Below are 18,367 nucleotides of genomic sequence, written 5' to 3'. Positions count from 1 at the left end.
CTTGTATTTATTTATGTGGCATTTTATAGTCACTTCTAAGAGGGGAGGGCTAGAAGTCACTCCTAATGTCAACTCGTCAAACCATTGAAATTTCTGATATTTTAGATCAGTTTCACTAGAGAAATTTGTAAGAAACTCTTTTCGATGTCAGCTATAAAGGCAACTTTTATTTTTTCTGAATTTTTGAAGTAGTCCCAAAATGTTAGGATACAAATGTTGTCCCTTTGATAGATTATCATTCAAAGACAAGCTCAAGCTGTTTAGCTCTTTGGACGAAACATCATAAACTGTTCTTAATTTTCTAGTTTCACCTTCTTTCTTAATGACAGGAAGATGAGGCATATAATGCATTTTTTAAAAAATATTTCTGTTTCAGGATTTATTTCCTTTATGATATTTTTAACTAACTGTTCGTTTATAATCATATAATCTTTATATTCTTTGTAAAGAGATAAGTTACTCTTAAACCTGTTCTTAAAATTGAGTAATCTTCTCTTTGCTATATTAAAATTGTTGTCTACTTTTTATTACCTTTTAAATGGTTATGGTAATCTAACTTCATATCTTTTACCATTAAATTTTATTTCTATTTCAAATTGTTTCATAACATCAGAGGAATTTAATAAATTATGTTGTAATGTGATTTAATACCCAATTTATCGATTTTCCAAAACATCTTTAATTCTTTATATATTTGACAGTCAGTGAATCCGTCATCAGTACTCTGTTGTGTATTTTCATAGCCATGCCGTAAGGCTGTTGGAGCCATTGCCATACAACTATTACCCAGCTTTTCACTATGGTGAACATTAGATGTTTGACTTTGAATACATATAGCAAAAAAAGTCTTCACAGCAGTTAAATTATTGCATATTTTTTCGAATCCACCCAAATTTATTTCTCAATAGTATTCCATGCCTATTAAGTGATTTTGTGCTGTCAGCAAAATATAAGTCGTATTCATCACAGTGGCATTTTAACATTTTCTGTATTGATCTGTCCAGGTCACAAGCATATGCATTTGTAATTTTCTCTGTGGTTGTTAGTATTTCACATTCTATTCTTTTCTTAGGATCATTACATGTTTGTAATTGGATTCTTGTTACTCCAAATAATTATTCCTCTGGATTGTGATTTCCAAATGTAAAAATTATTGAATTTTGTTTTCTTATAATTGGAAGTTTTAGCTCGTACGCTAAATCATAAAGAAACTCATTGAAGCATTATCAAATAAAATCCTGATGATTTTTTTATGTGTAAATTGTTACAGTTCTCATGAGGCATGTTTGAAGTAAAACTGAATTTGAATCTTACTGGCTTACAATGTGATACGGACAAATTGAATTTTTGTCTTTTACTTGCTTGCAGTGTGATGCAGTTTTGTTTGGGATTTATTGTCAGTTTCTTGTGTATCAACACTTTCATTGGGTGAACTTTTGGTTTGTAATTTTTTTTTGGGGGGGGGAGGAGATGTTTTCGTGATGATTATTGGAATTATGTTTTCTATATGGATTTAATTTTCATTTACAGTTAATACTCAAATGGTTTTTTGCAGCATTTAAAATAACAATCTTCGACCTTTAGCTTGTTTCTTTTTCCTGTTGAGGGGGGGAAGACTTTGTTCGCATCACAGATTATGTAGTTAAATTTTACATTGGTTGAAAATGCAGCTGTTAGTTAATTGTGTTGCTTCAGATAAGCCAGAAGCTTTGTGATATTCCATTTCAATTTTTAAGAATTTAACTAATTGTAGAACATCAAACTCTGTTTTTGATTTCCTTTTTCTGTTGTATTCTAAAGCTATCTCATTGTTGTTGTATCTAAAGCTATTCAGAATTAATTTAATTAAAATAGGATCCAAAAATGACTGCAGCTTCCCATAACTATATTTAAAGTTTCGAGGGATTGAATGTTAATTTCTGTGTCATCGTATAATTTCCAAGGAGCTATGATATCACACATACTCTTCACTGGATCTAGGCTTAGTAACTTCATCATGTGACTTTGAATTATGATGCTATTTCTTCAAGAAAGCTTTTTTAGCAAAGTGATGCTTTTATTATAATTTTCCCTCATTAGAGCAAATCCTTTAATTGTATTCAGTGCAATTTCCATAACAAACTTTTCAGGTATGAAAATTTTTCAACGTCAGATAAACTTTCATTTTCATGAATGAAACTTTTAAACTGACTCCAAAAATCAAGTCACAAGCTTATATCGCCAAAAAATGTGTTTATTATAAGTTTTGGCAAATTACCGATATTTCTTGCACAGATAGCGATTCATTCATTTACCTCATTAGGATTCGAAATCATAACATAGTCTGAATTTCCTGAAAGCTCTTTAAATTGTTAAAAAGTTCTGTACTTCCATATTTTATCGTATCTTGAAAATCCACTGAAGTTTCAAACTAGTAATTGTTCATCTAACTATTCGGAAGCTGATAATGGATCTTATGTAGTATTTTCGATTTTTTTTAATACAGTTTAGTTTTAAAGAATGTATTGCTGTTCTTATCTCTTTAAGAGATACTAATTTAAGTTCCATAGTAGTAGAAAAAATAATAATAATTCTCACTTACCCTCAAAATGAAAGCTTATTGTTTCTTACTTCACGCCTCACGTTCTTGGGGACAAGAAATGTTAAATTCTTTTCAAATCTTCTCAGAATGGGTTCTTAATAGTAGTAATACACAGTATCTGTGAATAAGTGAGCCATGTATGAAATTTGATTCGTACACACAATGATAAAGCATTTATTTGAGATGAGTAATTCCTGTCATTGCAGATCGTAATTTTTTCCCCACTAATCGAAACATAACCAAACATTCTATATGCATAGTACCATCTAGCTTAAAAATTATTCACTGTTAATAAACCTTTCTGATGCCATATATGTGTACCTCTCTTTCTCTCTTTTTTCCCCCTATTATGATCTACATTTAGACACTTTTCAGTGACAGTGAAGGTTATTAACATAATTTGAAATATTAATATTCTCACTTGCATACTTTTTGAAAATTTAATTCAAGGTAAAATCTACCAGCAATGTAATGGTATTCCAATGGGTTTTAACTAAGCTATTGTTTTATGTTATTTTTATCTCTTTACCTTTTTATTAAAGAATATAACTTCATTGAGAAATTTAGTTTTCCTGTGTTTTTAAATGAATGCTGAGATTTATAGATGACATTATTGAATATAATTTTAATGGTATTGTAAAATAACAGATTATCTTAAATGTCATAAGCTGAATAAAACCATGATAATGCTACAGACGTCAGATATTTAAACATCAAAAATCAAATCAAGATTTTTGACAAAAGGAGACTTTTAAATTTAAAAACCATCAAGCTAAATTAATTGGCACTCCAGCATTTCCAAGAAAATAATTGCCAACTGAATAATTAATCAAACAGTTAGGATCAGAAAGATTTTTATTAGCACTCAAGAATATCTCAAATATCTTAAACTGTTAAATACTATCCCCCAAAATAACAAAATGTCTTATGAATTGCAATAATTCACAAAATTACAGCTGTCAAATTATCACGATTAACTTATGAATTGTTATTCATGATAGGGTTCCATTTAAACCTTAATCAGAGCTATAAACTTGATATTTTATTGCAGTTGACTTGAATATTATTATTTCAACAGCATTTTTAGACTTTAATAATAAATCTTTTGAAAGGATTGTTTAAAAAATTCTTCTGTTACTAATTTATGGACTGTCTTAGCTGATTTCTATTCACTGTAATATTTCTTATTTCTGTGCCTGCTTCTTTTTCTTTCTTCTTATTTTTGTTTAGCATCTAAATTAACTACAGCTGCCATGCCTTGCTCACTGAAAAGCTCACCAGTGAATTAAATCTTTTTAAAATAGAAATCCCGTATTGGACGTAGCTTTGATCGAGGTAAATTTCTTGCCTTTTTTATTTAGGTAGTTCCAAGAAGTCCGTATATTTGTTTTTTCGTCTAAATTTGTGCATTATTTTTACAATTATTATTTTTTTTCCCATTATATAAGTAAGCTTTGTAAGTTAATCAAATTTGAACCAAATTGGAAGAGAAACATGGCAATGTAAAATTTAAAATTGGGCAACACAGTAACTTTATTTGTGTATAGATTTTAAATGAAACTCTATTGATTTTATTCAGGAGCAGAATTTTTTGCCCTGGAAGAAGAGGGAAGATCGCCCTTATGATAGGGATTTATTCATAATCTATGCCAAATTAAGGTTGCTATTTTGCTTTGATTTCAAGCTTGTTATAACCTTAACTACAAGAGATTAATGACTACAAAATTATTAACATAGCCCAGTTTTCAGGTTTTTTTTCCAACTGTTTGTTTTGTTGGTTTTTATAGATTCTAAGCCATAAGCCAAACTTTCAAGATTTCAATCTTGTTATAATTTTTACTATTTGAGACTTTACAAAATATTAACATAACCTAGTTTTCAGTTTTTCCCTTCCAGCTGTCTGTTTTACAAGTCTTTAAAATGTTCTTTAGTCAGTTTCTTCAAATTATTTTTATTTTTAATAGTCCTTTAGACAGTTTCTTCAAATTATTTTTATGCATGGACTTTAGACATATTCTTTGACATTTTGATTTACCTCATGTCCATAGCCATATAAGGGTTAGGTGTTTAGTGAATAATCTAATTTCATTTAAGTTACTTAATTATTTATTTAAATTAATAATGTGTTAAAAATTTCTTCTGGTGTGCTAAGTAAATTATGTATTCAGTAGCTCAGAAACATGGCTGTTGTTGCATTACTCATGGCACCAACCTGTCTAAAGTTGATGTTATAAGTAATTAAACATTTTGTTTCCCTTTAATTTTGCTTCTCTTTTGTACTCTGTAGTATTTATTTTACTTTGTAGCATTGTTTATTATTGCTTTTTAATCATTGTGTTGCAATATTATTATTTTCTTGCTGTTCTGAAACAAATATTGAATTTTATTAAGTTTCTTCTATTATGTATGTAGAAATTGCAACACCATAAAAAAAATCATCAGAATTGAATGAAATTTATTCCCTAAGCATCTCACAGTGGTATAAAGAAAAGATTAAATTTATAAAGCAATACAATCTACTCTATATTTTGAACTCCTGTCTCAGTGAAGAAAACTGTGGGGTCAGTACATAGCAGTGCAAGAACATTAAATGCCAATAAACTGTATGTAGTGTTACAAAGTCACTGACACTGGATAAGACTGTTAAATGCCATTAAGTTTATCTTAGTTCAAACTCTTGTGAATAAACTGCTTGCATGGGTATTTTCATGGTTTTCCTCATGTGTTATGTGAACATGGACCAGTTTCCTTTAAAAACTTCTCCACAAAGGCATCTCTTAATGTTCTAATAAGCAGATAATCCAACACAATCCATTTCACAGTAAGCTCATTTGACATGACACTTTTATCATTGTCAAGATTTCACAGTTGGGTTTTCCACATCAGAAGCATCTGATTACATCTCTTTCAGACTCACTGAGCTGACATTTTACAGCTATTTCACGTTTTAACCTTTTCGCGACGGCGCACCTTTGTTTAAGACGCTCGTGCGGGAGGAAGAGAATCAAAGGCAGTCACCATACAGGATGGAGGTTTTGCATCGCTAAGCCTAATTTTATAACAAAAATCAGAAAAACAAAAGTTTTGCTTCTAGCGTCGTAATTTTTGGTATCATTTTAGATTATTACTTGAGCTCTTATATATGTTAAAATTAGCCCTTAAAACATTTTTTTCTTTATTTTACATGAAAATATACTTAAAAAATTGCTTATCTTCTAAAATAATTTTCGGAAGCGCTATTCAAATTATTCCATAGTTTTAATTGATAAAATCCATCAATAAAGTTTAAAAATAATAAAAAGAACACAGTAAAGACTATTTACAGTAAGAAGTAACAAAATTTAAAATGAAAACGAGTGTGGTAAATCTCGAAGCACAGAGAAGTATCACTTTGTAACTCTTTGAAAAAGTATCACTTTTTAACTCTTTAGAAAATGAATCAGTATTTCTCATTTGCGTTAGTAAATGGTTCACTAACCATATGAGGGTATTCTTCCTCTGATAAATAGCGCCTTCCCGCCATAACAGACTGGAGTTGAGGCTTTCCTAAATAGAAAAAGAAAGAATGGAAATATATCTGAAGGCAATGTAAAACGTAAAAAAACTCCGCATAGTAACCCTAAAAGATCGTACATAGTAGAGGGAAAAAATAGAATAAAAAAAGGAATTTGATATAAATCAGATACGAGCATGTTTTCATTAGCACACAGCAATTTAAAGAGCCCACCACTGTTTAAGCTTTCCCTCTGCCCCCCCCCCCACCCTCGAACAGCTGATGAGTAAAATACCAAAGTCAAGCAGAATATATCAAAGTCAAGGTCAGGAACCTAAAACTGTGTTCAATTCAAAAATAATGGACACAGGGAGCCATCTAGTGGCCTTCAAAAAAACGTTCCACCTTAAAATGCGTGAAGGCCACTAGCATCACCCGTCCTCTACATGCGATCTTTACTGATGCATGGATGGGACGCCCGGCTGTAAGAGACTTTCTTAGGGATTGCGTATATGGGACGCCCGTCCTGAAAGGGTTAATATATGCTGTGATGTCTCTAATGTAAGTATAATAATGTATGTTGAAGTGGATATCAAATCAAGTAGTCAGGTTCAAAGACATAATAGCAAATAGCTTAAACCTTTTCTGTGATGTTGTCTCTGTTAATATCATCACCTTTTAATGTTTGATGAAAAAGTTTTACAAGTAGCAACTGTATGATAATCAAGAGAGTTCCTTAATTCATTAAAAGATGCTTAGTTGTAAAAGAACTAGAGACTGTATTGTTTAATTTTCTCTAAGCAATGGCATCCAAATTCTTCATAAAGACGATCTTAAAGTGAATATATATTTGAGGGAAAGGATTGCCCTTTTTAAAGGAGAAAATTGAGACTAAACTCTATGTACCATTTGTATTATTTCAATTCCAATTCTGCAGTACAGATTGACAGTGGTGTGGTTAATGTATAGAAGTACTTACCATAATTCTCCGGTTAAATCCAGCTGTTTTCATTGGTTTTGTTTTATCAGTATTTTTAATTATTTAATTTTGAACTAAAATTTATTCAAGACAATCATGTTAAAATAATAAGCTTTAAAACTATTTTGTAGTGAACCTTTTTTTTTTTTTTTATTTTATTTTTCTTATTTTTCCACAAATTTATTTATGATTGACAAATGATATTTATTATAAAATGTTTGAAGATGAAATATGTTGCATAGGAATTTTTATTAATCATATGCATTAATAAAATGTAAGAAAACAGTGGAAGGAAATGCAAGTCCATGTAATGCTGTCAAAAACAGCAGTACCCTGTCTCTTTTTTTTTTTTTTTTTTAAACCTTGTGATTTGTAATATAGAATACCCCTAATCTTCCTTTCAGAATTAAGATCCTCAGTCTTACTACTTTATTGTTTTAATACCATAAAATTAATAGATCAGAAAGAATAGGGTCAGAAAAATTTACTGAAAAAAAAGATTGATTATTATATTATTTTTTTTATATAACTATAATGGTAACACATATTTTAATTCAAAATTTAATGCTGTAAATGGACCGTAATTATTTTGCATATCAGTTTTTTTATAAAAACAGAAGTGGGGAAAAAAAGTTAATTGATCAATTTATTGACTGCTGATGAAATCTTGGCCTATAACTAAAACTCCAAGCATTCTTAAAATAGTGTTGCACCACAGTAAAATATATCTAAAATTATTTTTAAAGGAATTGATGTATGACGTCATATATATCAATTCCCTAAATTGGGGATGTACTAAATTTAAATTGTATACTAAATTTAAAGCAAAAACCGAGGCTTGATCTCGAAAGGTTCAACACATTGGTGCTCTCATCAGCATGTAAATAAAAAAAGCAGTAGACTATTTTTCATTCTCAATTAAAAAATCATCTGACTTGCTCTCGATTCTCTAAAAAATTATATTTTTTTAGATGAGAATTCTGTTGATTTTTTTAGCATGTTCTGAAAATATGCATTGAGCAGCATCAAATTTTCAGCAGATAGATGGTAAAAAAACGTATTCTGTTGAAAATTTCCTTCGCATTTTAATCATCTGTGTTAGCTGGTAATAGATACAATTTTACGTTGTGACCTTTAGGCAGTTTAGGAAAAGTTTGTTAGTTTTTGCTTGCACTTTGGCAGCTAAGGATGAGGGTTTGATAAAAACCATCAAAACTAATCTTTTCTGAATTAAGTGTTATATGTTAAAATGAAGAATAAAAATAGCTGTATTAAATGGAATTCACTATGTATTCATTTTTTGTGTGTTTTACAAATTTGCAAAATTTGGTGAGACTAAGATTATACACTCCTTTATTTCCAGCTGAGGTAACAATTTGCTAGTATAAAAAAGTATTTTCAAGATCTGTTTTGACACATAGCAGATCAAGGATCACATAGCTGGATGGGGGGGGGGGACTTCAGGGCTTGTAATTTCAATGAGGCATTTAATAAATATATCTGTCTTTGCATTTAATATGTCAGTAGTCTAAAACAAAGTTTCATGAATATGTATATAGGCTGTAGATTATGAAATGTCTTCTTTCCTGTATTTTTTTACAGGCTGAGGATTTATTTAGTGCTATGTTAATTATATACAGAGTCTTACAAAAGTGATGGGACACTTGTGCTTTACAAAAGGAAACTGTAGTAAAATAAATTAAAAAAGCATGTAAAAATTTTTCGTCGGTGTGTTTCATACTTAAATTTAGTAACAATTATTACATAACATACATTTTCTCAAAATATTAATTTAATAAAAATACAGTTGTTTAGAAAGGAGCAAAAAATGGCTCACATAAGTGATGGGACACCATTAGATACTACTATGTACTACAATAAAAATATTTTTGGGGCTTTTTATTTTTACTCGAAAGCAATTAGCAATAATTTATAAAATCGTCTGCAGTATTTCTCTCCAGTTTGTTTTGGAATTTTTGTGTTTTTTAGCTTTGTGCAGCCAGAAATGCTAAACGAAAAGAAACTTTGCCTGAAATTCGAAAATTAGTTATTAATTTGCATATTGAATGTGGAAAATGTATTAGAGAAACTGCTGAAACAATTAACTCGAGTCTTTCAATACCATTAAACGTTATAAAAAGAATCATATGATTCAGGATAAAAGAAGACCTGGCCGACCATCAAAGCTATCCAATGGAATAAAGCAAATTATCTTTCGAAATATTAAAAAAAATCCAAGAATGAGTGCTCCTAAGGTTGCTGCTGATTTACAAGCATTATATGGAGTAATTGTTAATCCTGAGACTATTAGAAGAGTAATTCGGTCTGCTGGATATCACGGTAGAGCAACCAGAAAAAAATTTTTTGCAAGTGAAAAGAATAGAAAACTCACACTGGCTTTCGCAAAATCTAACATAAATAAGAATTCTGATTACTGGAATAAAGTTATATTTACTGATGAGAGTAAATTTAATATGTTTGGTTCTGACGGTAGAATCTTGGTGTGGAGAAAACCCAGGGAAGAATATCGCAAACAGAACTTGGTGCCAACAGTAAAACATGGTGGAGGAGGAGTTATGATATGGGGGTGTATGTCCTCCGCTGGAGTTGGTAATCTTGTTTTTATTGACAGTATAATGGATCAGTACAAGTATATTGACATTTTAAATCAAAATTTGAAATCTTCAGCACGAAAATTGAACCTTCATAACAATTTTAAATTCTACCAGGACAATGACCCTAAGCACACTGCTTTTAACGTTAGACTATGGCTGCTGTATAACTGTCCTGAAATAATAAAAACACCACCACAATCTCCACAATTAAATACCATAGAGAATATTTGGCAATAATTGGAATCAAGAATTCGCAAACACACCATTTCTTCAAAAAAACAATTAAAATCGGTGCTTCAAGAAGAATGGGGTAAAATCGCTCCAGAAATCACAAAAAAATTAGTCGAATCCATCCCAAGAAGATTAAATCACGTTTTAAAAGTAAAAGGAAATCCAACAAAATATTAAAACCTTTTAAAAAGTAAAATTTTTGGATAAATATTTGATGGAAAAGTAAGTGTCCCATCACTTATGTGAGCCATATTTTGCTCCGTTCTAAACAATTGTATTTTTATTAAATTAATATTTTGAGAAAATGTATGTTATGAAATAATTGTTACTAAATTTAAGTATGAAACACACCCACAAAAAATTTTTACATGTTTTTTTAATTTATTTTACTAGTTTCCTTTTGTAAAGCACAAGTGTCTCATCACTTTTGTGAGACACTGTATATAGTTCTGAAAAGCTCCTACAGTAGATTAGCATAAATAGAAGACTGCTGTACCCAATAGTAATGATTTAAGTTACATTTTAAAACATTTAATTTCATTGAACAAGCATTGTGATTTTGATACATCTTGTTCTAAAAAAGAGTTATTAGGATTTTTTAATATGAATGTGCTGCATTTTTCTTATTAAGTTCCTGCTGTTCTAATACTTCATGTAAAATATTAGAAGTATTTCAAGTTAACAAAATCTATAATTAATTAAAAATTCTTTTTATTATGGCTACTAAATGCCGATGTACCTAAAATTTGCATTGCATAATTTATGAATTATATTTTCAGCAGATGTAGAACTTAACTATTGTAGTAAATGTCTTCAACATGTTTTCCCTCTTTTGTTTTAGCTGGTCTCGTGAACAAGCTATCAACTATATTTTGGATCATACTGCTTGCCATAAGAAAGATATAGAAAATGAAGTCAACAGATACATTACTTGGCCAGGACAGGTTATATTAATAATAATGATTTTTTTATAAAAAATATAGAAGCAGCTTTAAATTCAAAGAAAAATAAACATGTATTTATTGATATTGTGACATATCACCAGAAGTAACAAAAGTAACTTTTTCATGCAAATTTCATGCAATATTTATAAGTAAAATTTATGAAATGTGTTGTATATTTTTCTTATACAGGCATGTGCATATAAGGTTGGAGAAATAAAAATAAGGGAACTAAGACAGAAGGCAGAAGATGAGCTGGGTAAGTTTGATAATGTTTTCATTTTGTAAAGTGCTTTTAATTTATGAAAGATGGAAATTGAGTGTAAACTAATCTGCTGGTGTAATAAGTGCCTCCATTAGAAGTCCAGAAACATGCACAGCATGCTCATAAATCAGGGTTCGTACGGTCCTTAAGAGTCCTTAAAAGTCTTTTGATTTTTTGGAATCGATTTTTGGTTCTTAGTTCTTAATTTTGGCCAAAATCAGCAGAAGTTCCTTAATTTTAATCATCTGAAATAATCTCTGTCTGTTTTTACAACTGTCATTTTCAGTGTGAATTAGCATTCTGGAGGAATATTTTTGGCGATTCACTGCCATATATATGGTTATCTTTTGAATGGGTTCATGAGTTATAATTTGTTTCTATTTCTAATATAAATGATGGGATACTCGAGTTTCTAAGCAAGAAGTGAAACATAAGCATTTTGAAATTCATTTTTTTCTAGTAAAGAGCTCTTAAATATTTTTTCACTTTTGGGAATGTGAATTCTTTTATTAAACGGTTCTAAATTTGACGACTTTTCAACATTTTGGCGATTTTAAGATTAGATTCTATAGAAACTTTTTAATTCCGAGATCTGAGAATTTTTTGACGATTTTCTTTAAAACATTGTGACATTGATAAATTTCATTAAAATGATGGTAATATAATGAAATTATATTTAAAAAATAACATTAATATAAAACATTTTTATTTTTCGCTGTCATATTATAAAGTTTCATTTTGGCAATTTATTACACAATATTTTAAATCTGAAAAATAAACAAGGTATAGCACAACAGCTCTTAGCAAAAGCAAAATTAGCTATGTAATTAATTAAAATTGTCTTGTTTTTAATTTTTTTATAGTAAGAGTTTTTCCCATATAATTGTCTCAGAATGTGCATCAGTTTTCTCTCTAAAATTAATTTTATACTTTTTCCCTGCTATTTTTTTCCAAAATATTTCTGGATTTTTGCTGTTACAGAAATGGTAAAGATAATTTTTCTTTAGGATTTTATACATTGCAGCTTGGAAAGTTTAGAAGGATTTGAAGGGCAAGATATATAGACCCACGATTCTAGAAGATTCGAGAAATATGTGACAAAATGAAAAATGTCTCCATGGTATCAACACGTAATGAATGTATTTTACAGAAAGTCTGCAATGAATTTTTTAATTTTTGGAGAACATCTGGAAAAACAATGAAAACATAATATTTGAATGTTTTACTTCTGATACTAGAATCTTAACATGTTTATCTTCTCTTTATTTTCTCTACTTTTCACTAGACAGAAACATGGAAAATATCAAAAATGCTTCTGATCGTATCACATGGGCAGGTATTATAAGGGATTTTTTTTTATTAATAAAGAAATTGAAAACTTACAATTTAAAAGATTCATCTAATATGCCTTAATGCATCATACACATAGCTGGCACTAGGCATTTTCCCACCTGATGCAATCGCTGTGGATCCTAAATTCTGCTTAGAATGCTTGCTCCAAATTCTAAAAGTTTTACTAGATTTGTTGTTCGTTGTGTCACTAAATTCTAGAAATTCTGCCTCATCAGCTCTACAACCGGCCTTTACTATATATATTTCATATTGCTTCTGAATGTTCATATTACTAAAGAAATAAAATTAGCCGCTTTTTCTGTACATTCTAAATGCATTTAGTGTTTTTTAGAATAACAGAAATCCTTAATTAAATCCAAAAATTCTAAAATGAAAAGGAAACGTGTTGAAGAAAGAAACTGAATACATAAAGGAAATTATTCTTAAAGATATGTGCAGTTATTATTATGTAAATTACCCAATTGTTTATGATTTCAAGCTTTACTATAATTTCCCATTTCTATTTCATCATATAATAGAGTTATTGAGCCAGATTAAATTTAAATTAAATTGTATAATCTTTGACCACTAGTCCACATTATTAGTTTGAATTTGAGTGTTCTTGTTTAATTATGTCACCGTGAGCTGTAATTGATTTTGTTAGCATCAGAACATGACTTTATGTTTTAAGTTCTTTTTAAATAAGAGGCTTTTTGAAACCTTTGTCTGATATTGTAGTTAATTTCAGACATAGCGATAATATTCTTCACGTCTGTCAGAGGTTTTCGACTATTTAACTTTTACCAGATCAATTAAACCCTCATAGGTATATTGTGGAGAGGTTGACAAGTTAGGAGATGAAGCACGCAGAAACTAGCGAGAGCGTTGGTTTGCATATTGAGACAAATCTCTAATTGTTAGAAAAGATGCTTAAAAGAGAAGGAAGTCAATATAAACTAGCCAAAATGTTTGAGAGGGCTTCAAATTAAAATGACAAATAAATATTTTGTTCAGTGTTGTTGTTACAAAACATAAATGTTTTGTAACTTTTAATGTGTAATTATTCTAATATCCTTTAAGAATCAGTGAGTAAGTTACATGTATTTTAAACTGTGAAACTTTCTTACATTTTAATAGGGCTTTTTTAACAAATAATGTTAAAAAATAAAATTTAATAGTGGCCATGTAAATCCATAATCACTAAGGTTACCTATTTATCTAATTTAATTATTTATAACTAACTGCTTAGCCTTAAAAATTATTTCTACATATTAAAGTGAGTTATTGCTCTTCATTAATACTCACTGTGTCACAAGATAAAACACAAAAATGTAAAAATTCAAGTAAAACTTATTCTTTGCATCTAGTGAGACTTAAAATAATACATAACAACTTATCACCTGGTGCTTTAAGGGCTTATTGGAACATTAAACTTGGGTTACAACCTCTGGAACTTTACACGAAGCTACGACAGTAACTGCATCAAACAGAGCCTAACTAACTTTCAACACTTGTCAACCATGCATACATCAGGCCTTTCAGGTTTGTTCTTATCAGCAGGTCTTTCTTTAGACAAGCAGCAACGGTGATAACATTCAGTCTTTTGTTGTGATCATGCTGGTAATGATCTTAATTCTCATTTTAACCTATGCTGTTTGACGTAAAATCTTCGTGCTATTTATTAAACCTCTAGACTGACTAAGTATGTGACAAAATGAGACATTAAAAAAAATCAACATAAAGCTATTTGTTAGTAAAACATAAATGTCACTTATCTTCTTTCAAATATGACCAACTATTTATAAGTGTAAAATATTTAATGCTACTTGATAAATTGCATAAAGTTTATTTTATTCTCAAACTTATTAACAATTATGTTAATTAATTCATGTTTAGTAATAATATGTACTACTTAGGGATCTATTATATTATTAGGATGGTATTACAAAAGTGAAATTCAAGCATAGATAATATCTTCAATTGAATTTATTCAGTTCCCATTTGCTCATAGGTCCTTAATTTTTTTTCATCAATGGTCCTTAAAAGTACTTAATTTCCGTGTGCAGAAATGTGTACGAACGCTGTAAATGTCAACATTGAAATGTTGCTATACCAATATCTGGACGTTATTCGCGACAGGTTTCTGAATTCAATATTGAAGCAAGCTACCATATTGTATTGGCTGTTGCTTTTATAATTGCCACCAAGAAAGTTTTTTGCCAAAAGTTATTTATCTTGTACCTGAAGATTAACTCTTCTGTCAATCAAAAAAGATTGCAGTAACTGGAATTTTCATACTCTTCCATAACTAGGCCATTTTGCTTTAGTTAATTCTTCTATTAAATATAACATTTTGGCTGTGCCATTAATTAGGCAGTAGCCAAAATGCGTGCAGGTGCACCAAAATTTTAACTGAACATATTTAGTCAGCAGTGTTTTCATGTAAGATTTTTTTTCCCCCCCTCTGAAGCAAGGAAGATGGATTTGGCAGTTGCCAAATATTAAAATGTGTAACATTACATTTTTTTAGGAAAATGAAAATTACCCATAGTGAGCCTGTATGCCAGTGCTTGTATTTATATTTTTGACCCAAATGCATTATTAGGATTGCCGTTTTTATTTGAAGCTACATTTTGCACAGTTATATTTGGCAACAACTATATGGTACTGTTAATAAAAAAAGTACCAGTATTTTTTTAACTTTTTTCGTGATAAATTGTTATTTATTATGATTAAACATTTTATTATACTAAAAAGAGTACTTTTTATATCAGAATGGCAACTTCTATTTATGATTTTCCCTTTATTATTAATAAAAAAATTTAGAAAACAAACTGTGTGCACGTTAAAGAAGTAATGGCCGTATAGGTAATAGCAAAAGAACTGGATCTGGAGCATCCTAAAGTATTGTAAGGCAATAATTTGCTACACATCTGTCAGGGGTTCAGGACTATTTAACTTTTACCAGATCAAGTAAGCCCTCATAGGTAAATTGTGGAGAAGTTGATAAGTTAGCAGATAAAGCATGCAGAAACTAGTCAGAACATTGGTTTGCATATTGAGACATTTCTGATTGTTAGAAAAGATTCTTAAAGAGTAGGAAATCAATAAAAATTAGCCAAAATGTCTGGGAAAGCTTCAAATAAAATGATTCATAAATATTTTTTGTTTAGTGTTGTTGTTACAAAACAAATAAAAATTTATGTTTATTATATAACATAATAAACATAAATGTTTTGTAGCTTTTTTCGTGGTAAATTGTTACGACACTAAATGTGTAATTATCCTAATATCGTTTAAGAATCAATGTCATAAATACATGTATTTTAGACTGTAAAATTCTATTAGATTTTGATTTTAATAGGGTTTTTTTTAACAAATATATTTAATAAATAAAATTTAATAGTGGCCATGTAAATCCATAATGACGAAGATTATGTTACCACCTAATTTAATTATTTATAACTAACCGCTTACCCTAAAAAATTATCTCTGCGTATTAAAGCGAGTTATTGCCTTTCATTCATCTCCACTGATAACAAGATAAAACACAAAAATGTAAAAATTCAAGTAAAACTTATAAAATAATATAAAACAACTTATCATCTCTGGTGCTTTAGTGCCTTATTGGAACCTGAAAGTATATTAACTGAGTTACCACCCCTGAAACTCTACATGAAGCTACACTGCATCAAACAGAGACCAACCAAACTTTCAAAACTTGCCAACCATGCCTACATCAGGCCTTTCAAGTTTGTTCTAATCAGCAGGTCTCTCTCTAGCCAAGCAGAAGCGACGACAACATTCAGTCTTTTGGTTATGAATCATGCTGATTATGATCTTACTTCTCACTTTAACCTATGCCACTTGACATAAATTCTACCTGCTATTTACTAAACCTCTAGACTGAGCATATATATGACAAAATGAGACATAAAAAAAATAACATAAAGCTAACTATTAGTAAAACATAAATGTCACTCATCTCCTTTCAAATATGTCCAACTATTAAAAGTGTAAAATATTTAATGCTACTTGATTAAATTGCATAAAGTTTATTTTATTCTCCAGCTTATTAATAATGATGTTAATTAATTCATGTTTAGTAATATTACATCCTACTCAGGGATCTATTTTATTTTTAGGATGGTATTACAAATGTGAAATTCAGGCGTAGATAATATTTTTATTTGAGTTTATTCAGTTCCCATTTGCTTGTAGGTCCTTAATTGTTTTCATTAATGGTCCTTAAAAGTCCATAATTTCTGTGTGCTGAAATGTGTACGAACCCTGTTTGTGGCAGTAAATATTAATTAAAATTTTAAAAAAAACTTGCTTTGACTGCAAGTTGGTTCTTCAGTATGCATCTTCAGTGTATCTTAAATTATAACCTGTCTTCTGTAAATCTACATTGTTATGTATCTATATATGTAAGAAAAAAATATGTAAATCAAAATTAACCCCATAATTCTCCCTCTCTATTCTAAAAATTTTGAATTTTTTCTGAACTGCGGCATTTCCAGATCAATCCATTTTGCATGGCTTGTGTAATGCTGATGACGCAGCTAATTCAGAGCCTAAACTCGAAATTTCGAGAACTGAAACTTTTATAACCTAAACGAAAACCGTTCTCTTGCTGAGTTTCCATATTGGATAAATGTGCACTTTCAGGTTCACCCTGTGTGTTGCTTGGATGCAGTTTTGTTGTGCTGTCTTCATATCGCAATAGAATTCAAAAATTTAAACGTTCTGGAAACAGGCATGATTAGAGTGCCAAGTGAATTTGTGGCACAAATATCAGGTGAAATAAAAAGTGGAATTTTATCTGCCTCCACTACCAAGCTTCCTAGTCATTAAAGATTTAACTTTCTACACAATCAGAATTCTTTCTCTTCAATATGCCATCTATGTGCTTCACCATCAGTATTTTCTGCATTTCTATATCGCAGTGCTCTTACATAAGTACTTCTGTAAATTTATGTTCATTACATATATACAGTACGAAGTTCGAAATCTGGAATGATCTAAAATCTGGATGTCAGAGCCACGACCAACCCTTTTTTAATGTTTTTTTTAGGGGGGAGGATGCTTGTGCATTTGATCCCCCCTCCCCCGCCATTATAAAACATGTGGAGAGTCCCAATTCTTAATTTTACTTCGGCACTAAATAAAATACCTCGTTATTGAAGAAACAATCATTTTAGCATAAATTTGTGTGATGAATAATTTGGCTTTGAAGTTTCATATCTGCTAAGCATATATCTCAAAACGAAACATTGTTACATAGAAACATAGTTGATTCTACACCTACTAATATTTTATATCCCTGACGCCAACCTGGCGAATCATTATTTATTATATCTTGCTTTCATCACCACATGACAACTTGAGGAATGACTCATGCAGTAATTAACATTCATAAACAACTTTTTTACAATAGTAATTGAATAACAAAAAGTATGGTAACCTTTTATGTTGACAGTATGCTTGGTAATGATTACGGATTTAAGTTAAATGCACTAAGGAATGTTGATGAGGGAAAATTTAACAAAAATTTCTTCCATATACTAAAAACAGATTTTGTTAATGATACTCATACGCCTAAAGATTACATTTAGTGCTGTTTGAATTAGGAATAACTGATTTGTTATTCACATAATCCCAGACCTGGCGCCAGAGGCTCGTATGGCCGCACCGTGTGGCAGAATTTAGGTAACACAAAATTTTTTCAATTTAGAGATGTATCGAGCAACAAAAATTAAGGAATGGCAAAATTTTTTTAATTTAAGGAAAGCACTGAAATCCAAAATTTAGAACTTAGAGATGCTCTTGGTAGTTGAATAGGGCCCACAGGGACTGCATCAGGCGGCAAGATATCTAGAGCCAGCCCTCAATAAGCTTTAAGTATATGTGGAAATTTATTTATTCAG

At 30.0% G+C, this 18,367-nt stretch overlaps 1 protein-coding gene across 3 annotated transcripts in view; it reads left to right on the top strand.

Moving 5' to 3' along the window:
* Positions 1-18,367, top strand: part of LOC118190472 (uncharacterized) — a 103,703-nt gene that overhangs the window by 83,201 nt on the left and 2,135 nt on the right. For 2 of the 3 annotated variants that reach the window (XM_085821559.1, XM_085821560.1), the window contains exons 15-16: positions 10,741-10,843; positions 11,033-11,099. In XM_085821559.1, coding sequence (XP_085677685.1) covers positions 10,741-10,843; positions 11,033-11,099 — 170 coding nt within the window. Of the gene's footprint in view, positions 1-3,811; positions 3,917-10,740; positions 10,844-11,032; positions 11,100-18,367 lie in introns of those variants that run through there. The other variant, XR_015042480.1, reaches the window with a different exon arrangement.

The sequence above is a fragment of the Stegodyphus dumicola genome, chromosome 8, assembly GCF_044657685.1.
Source record: "Stegodyphus dumicola isolate Sdum_Otavi_A_Nest chromosome 8, ASM4465768v1".
In the NCBI taxonomy this organism is placed as follows: Eukaryota; Metazoa; Arthropoda; class Arachnida; order Araneae; family Eresidae; genus Stegodyphus; species Stegodyphus dumicola.
Note: the sequence above shows the minus strand (reverse complement) of the source record. Positions and strands in the feature narration are given on the sequence as shown.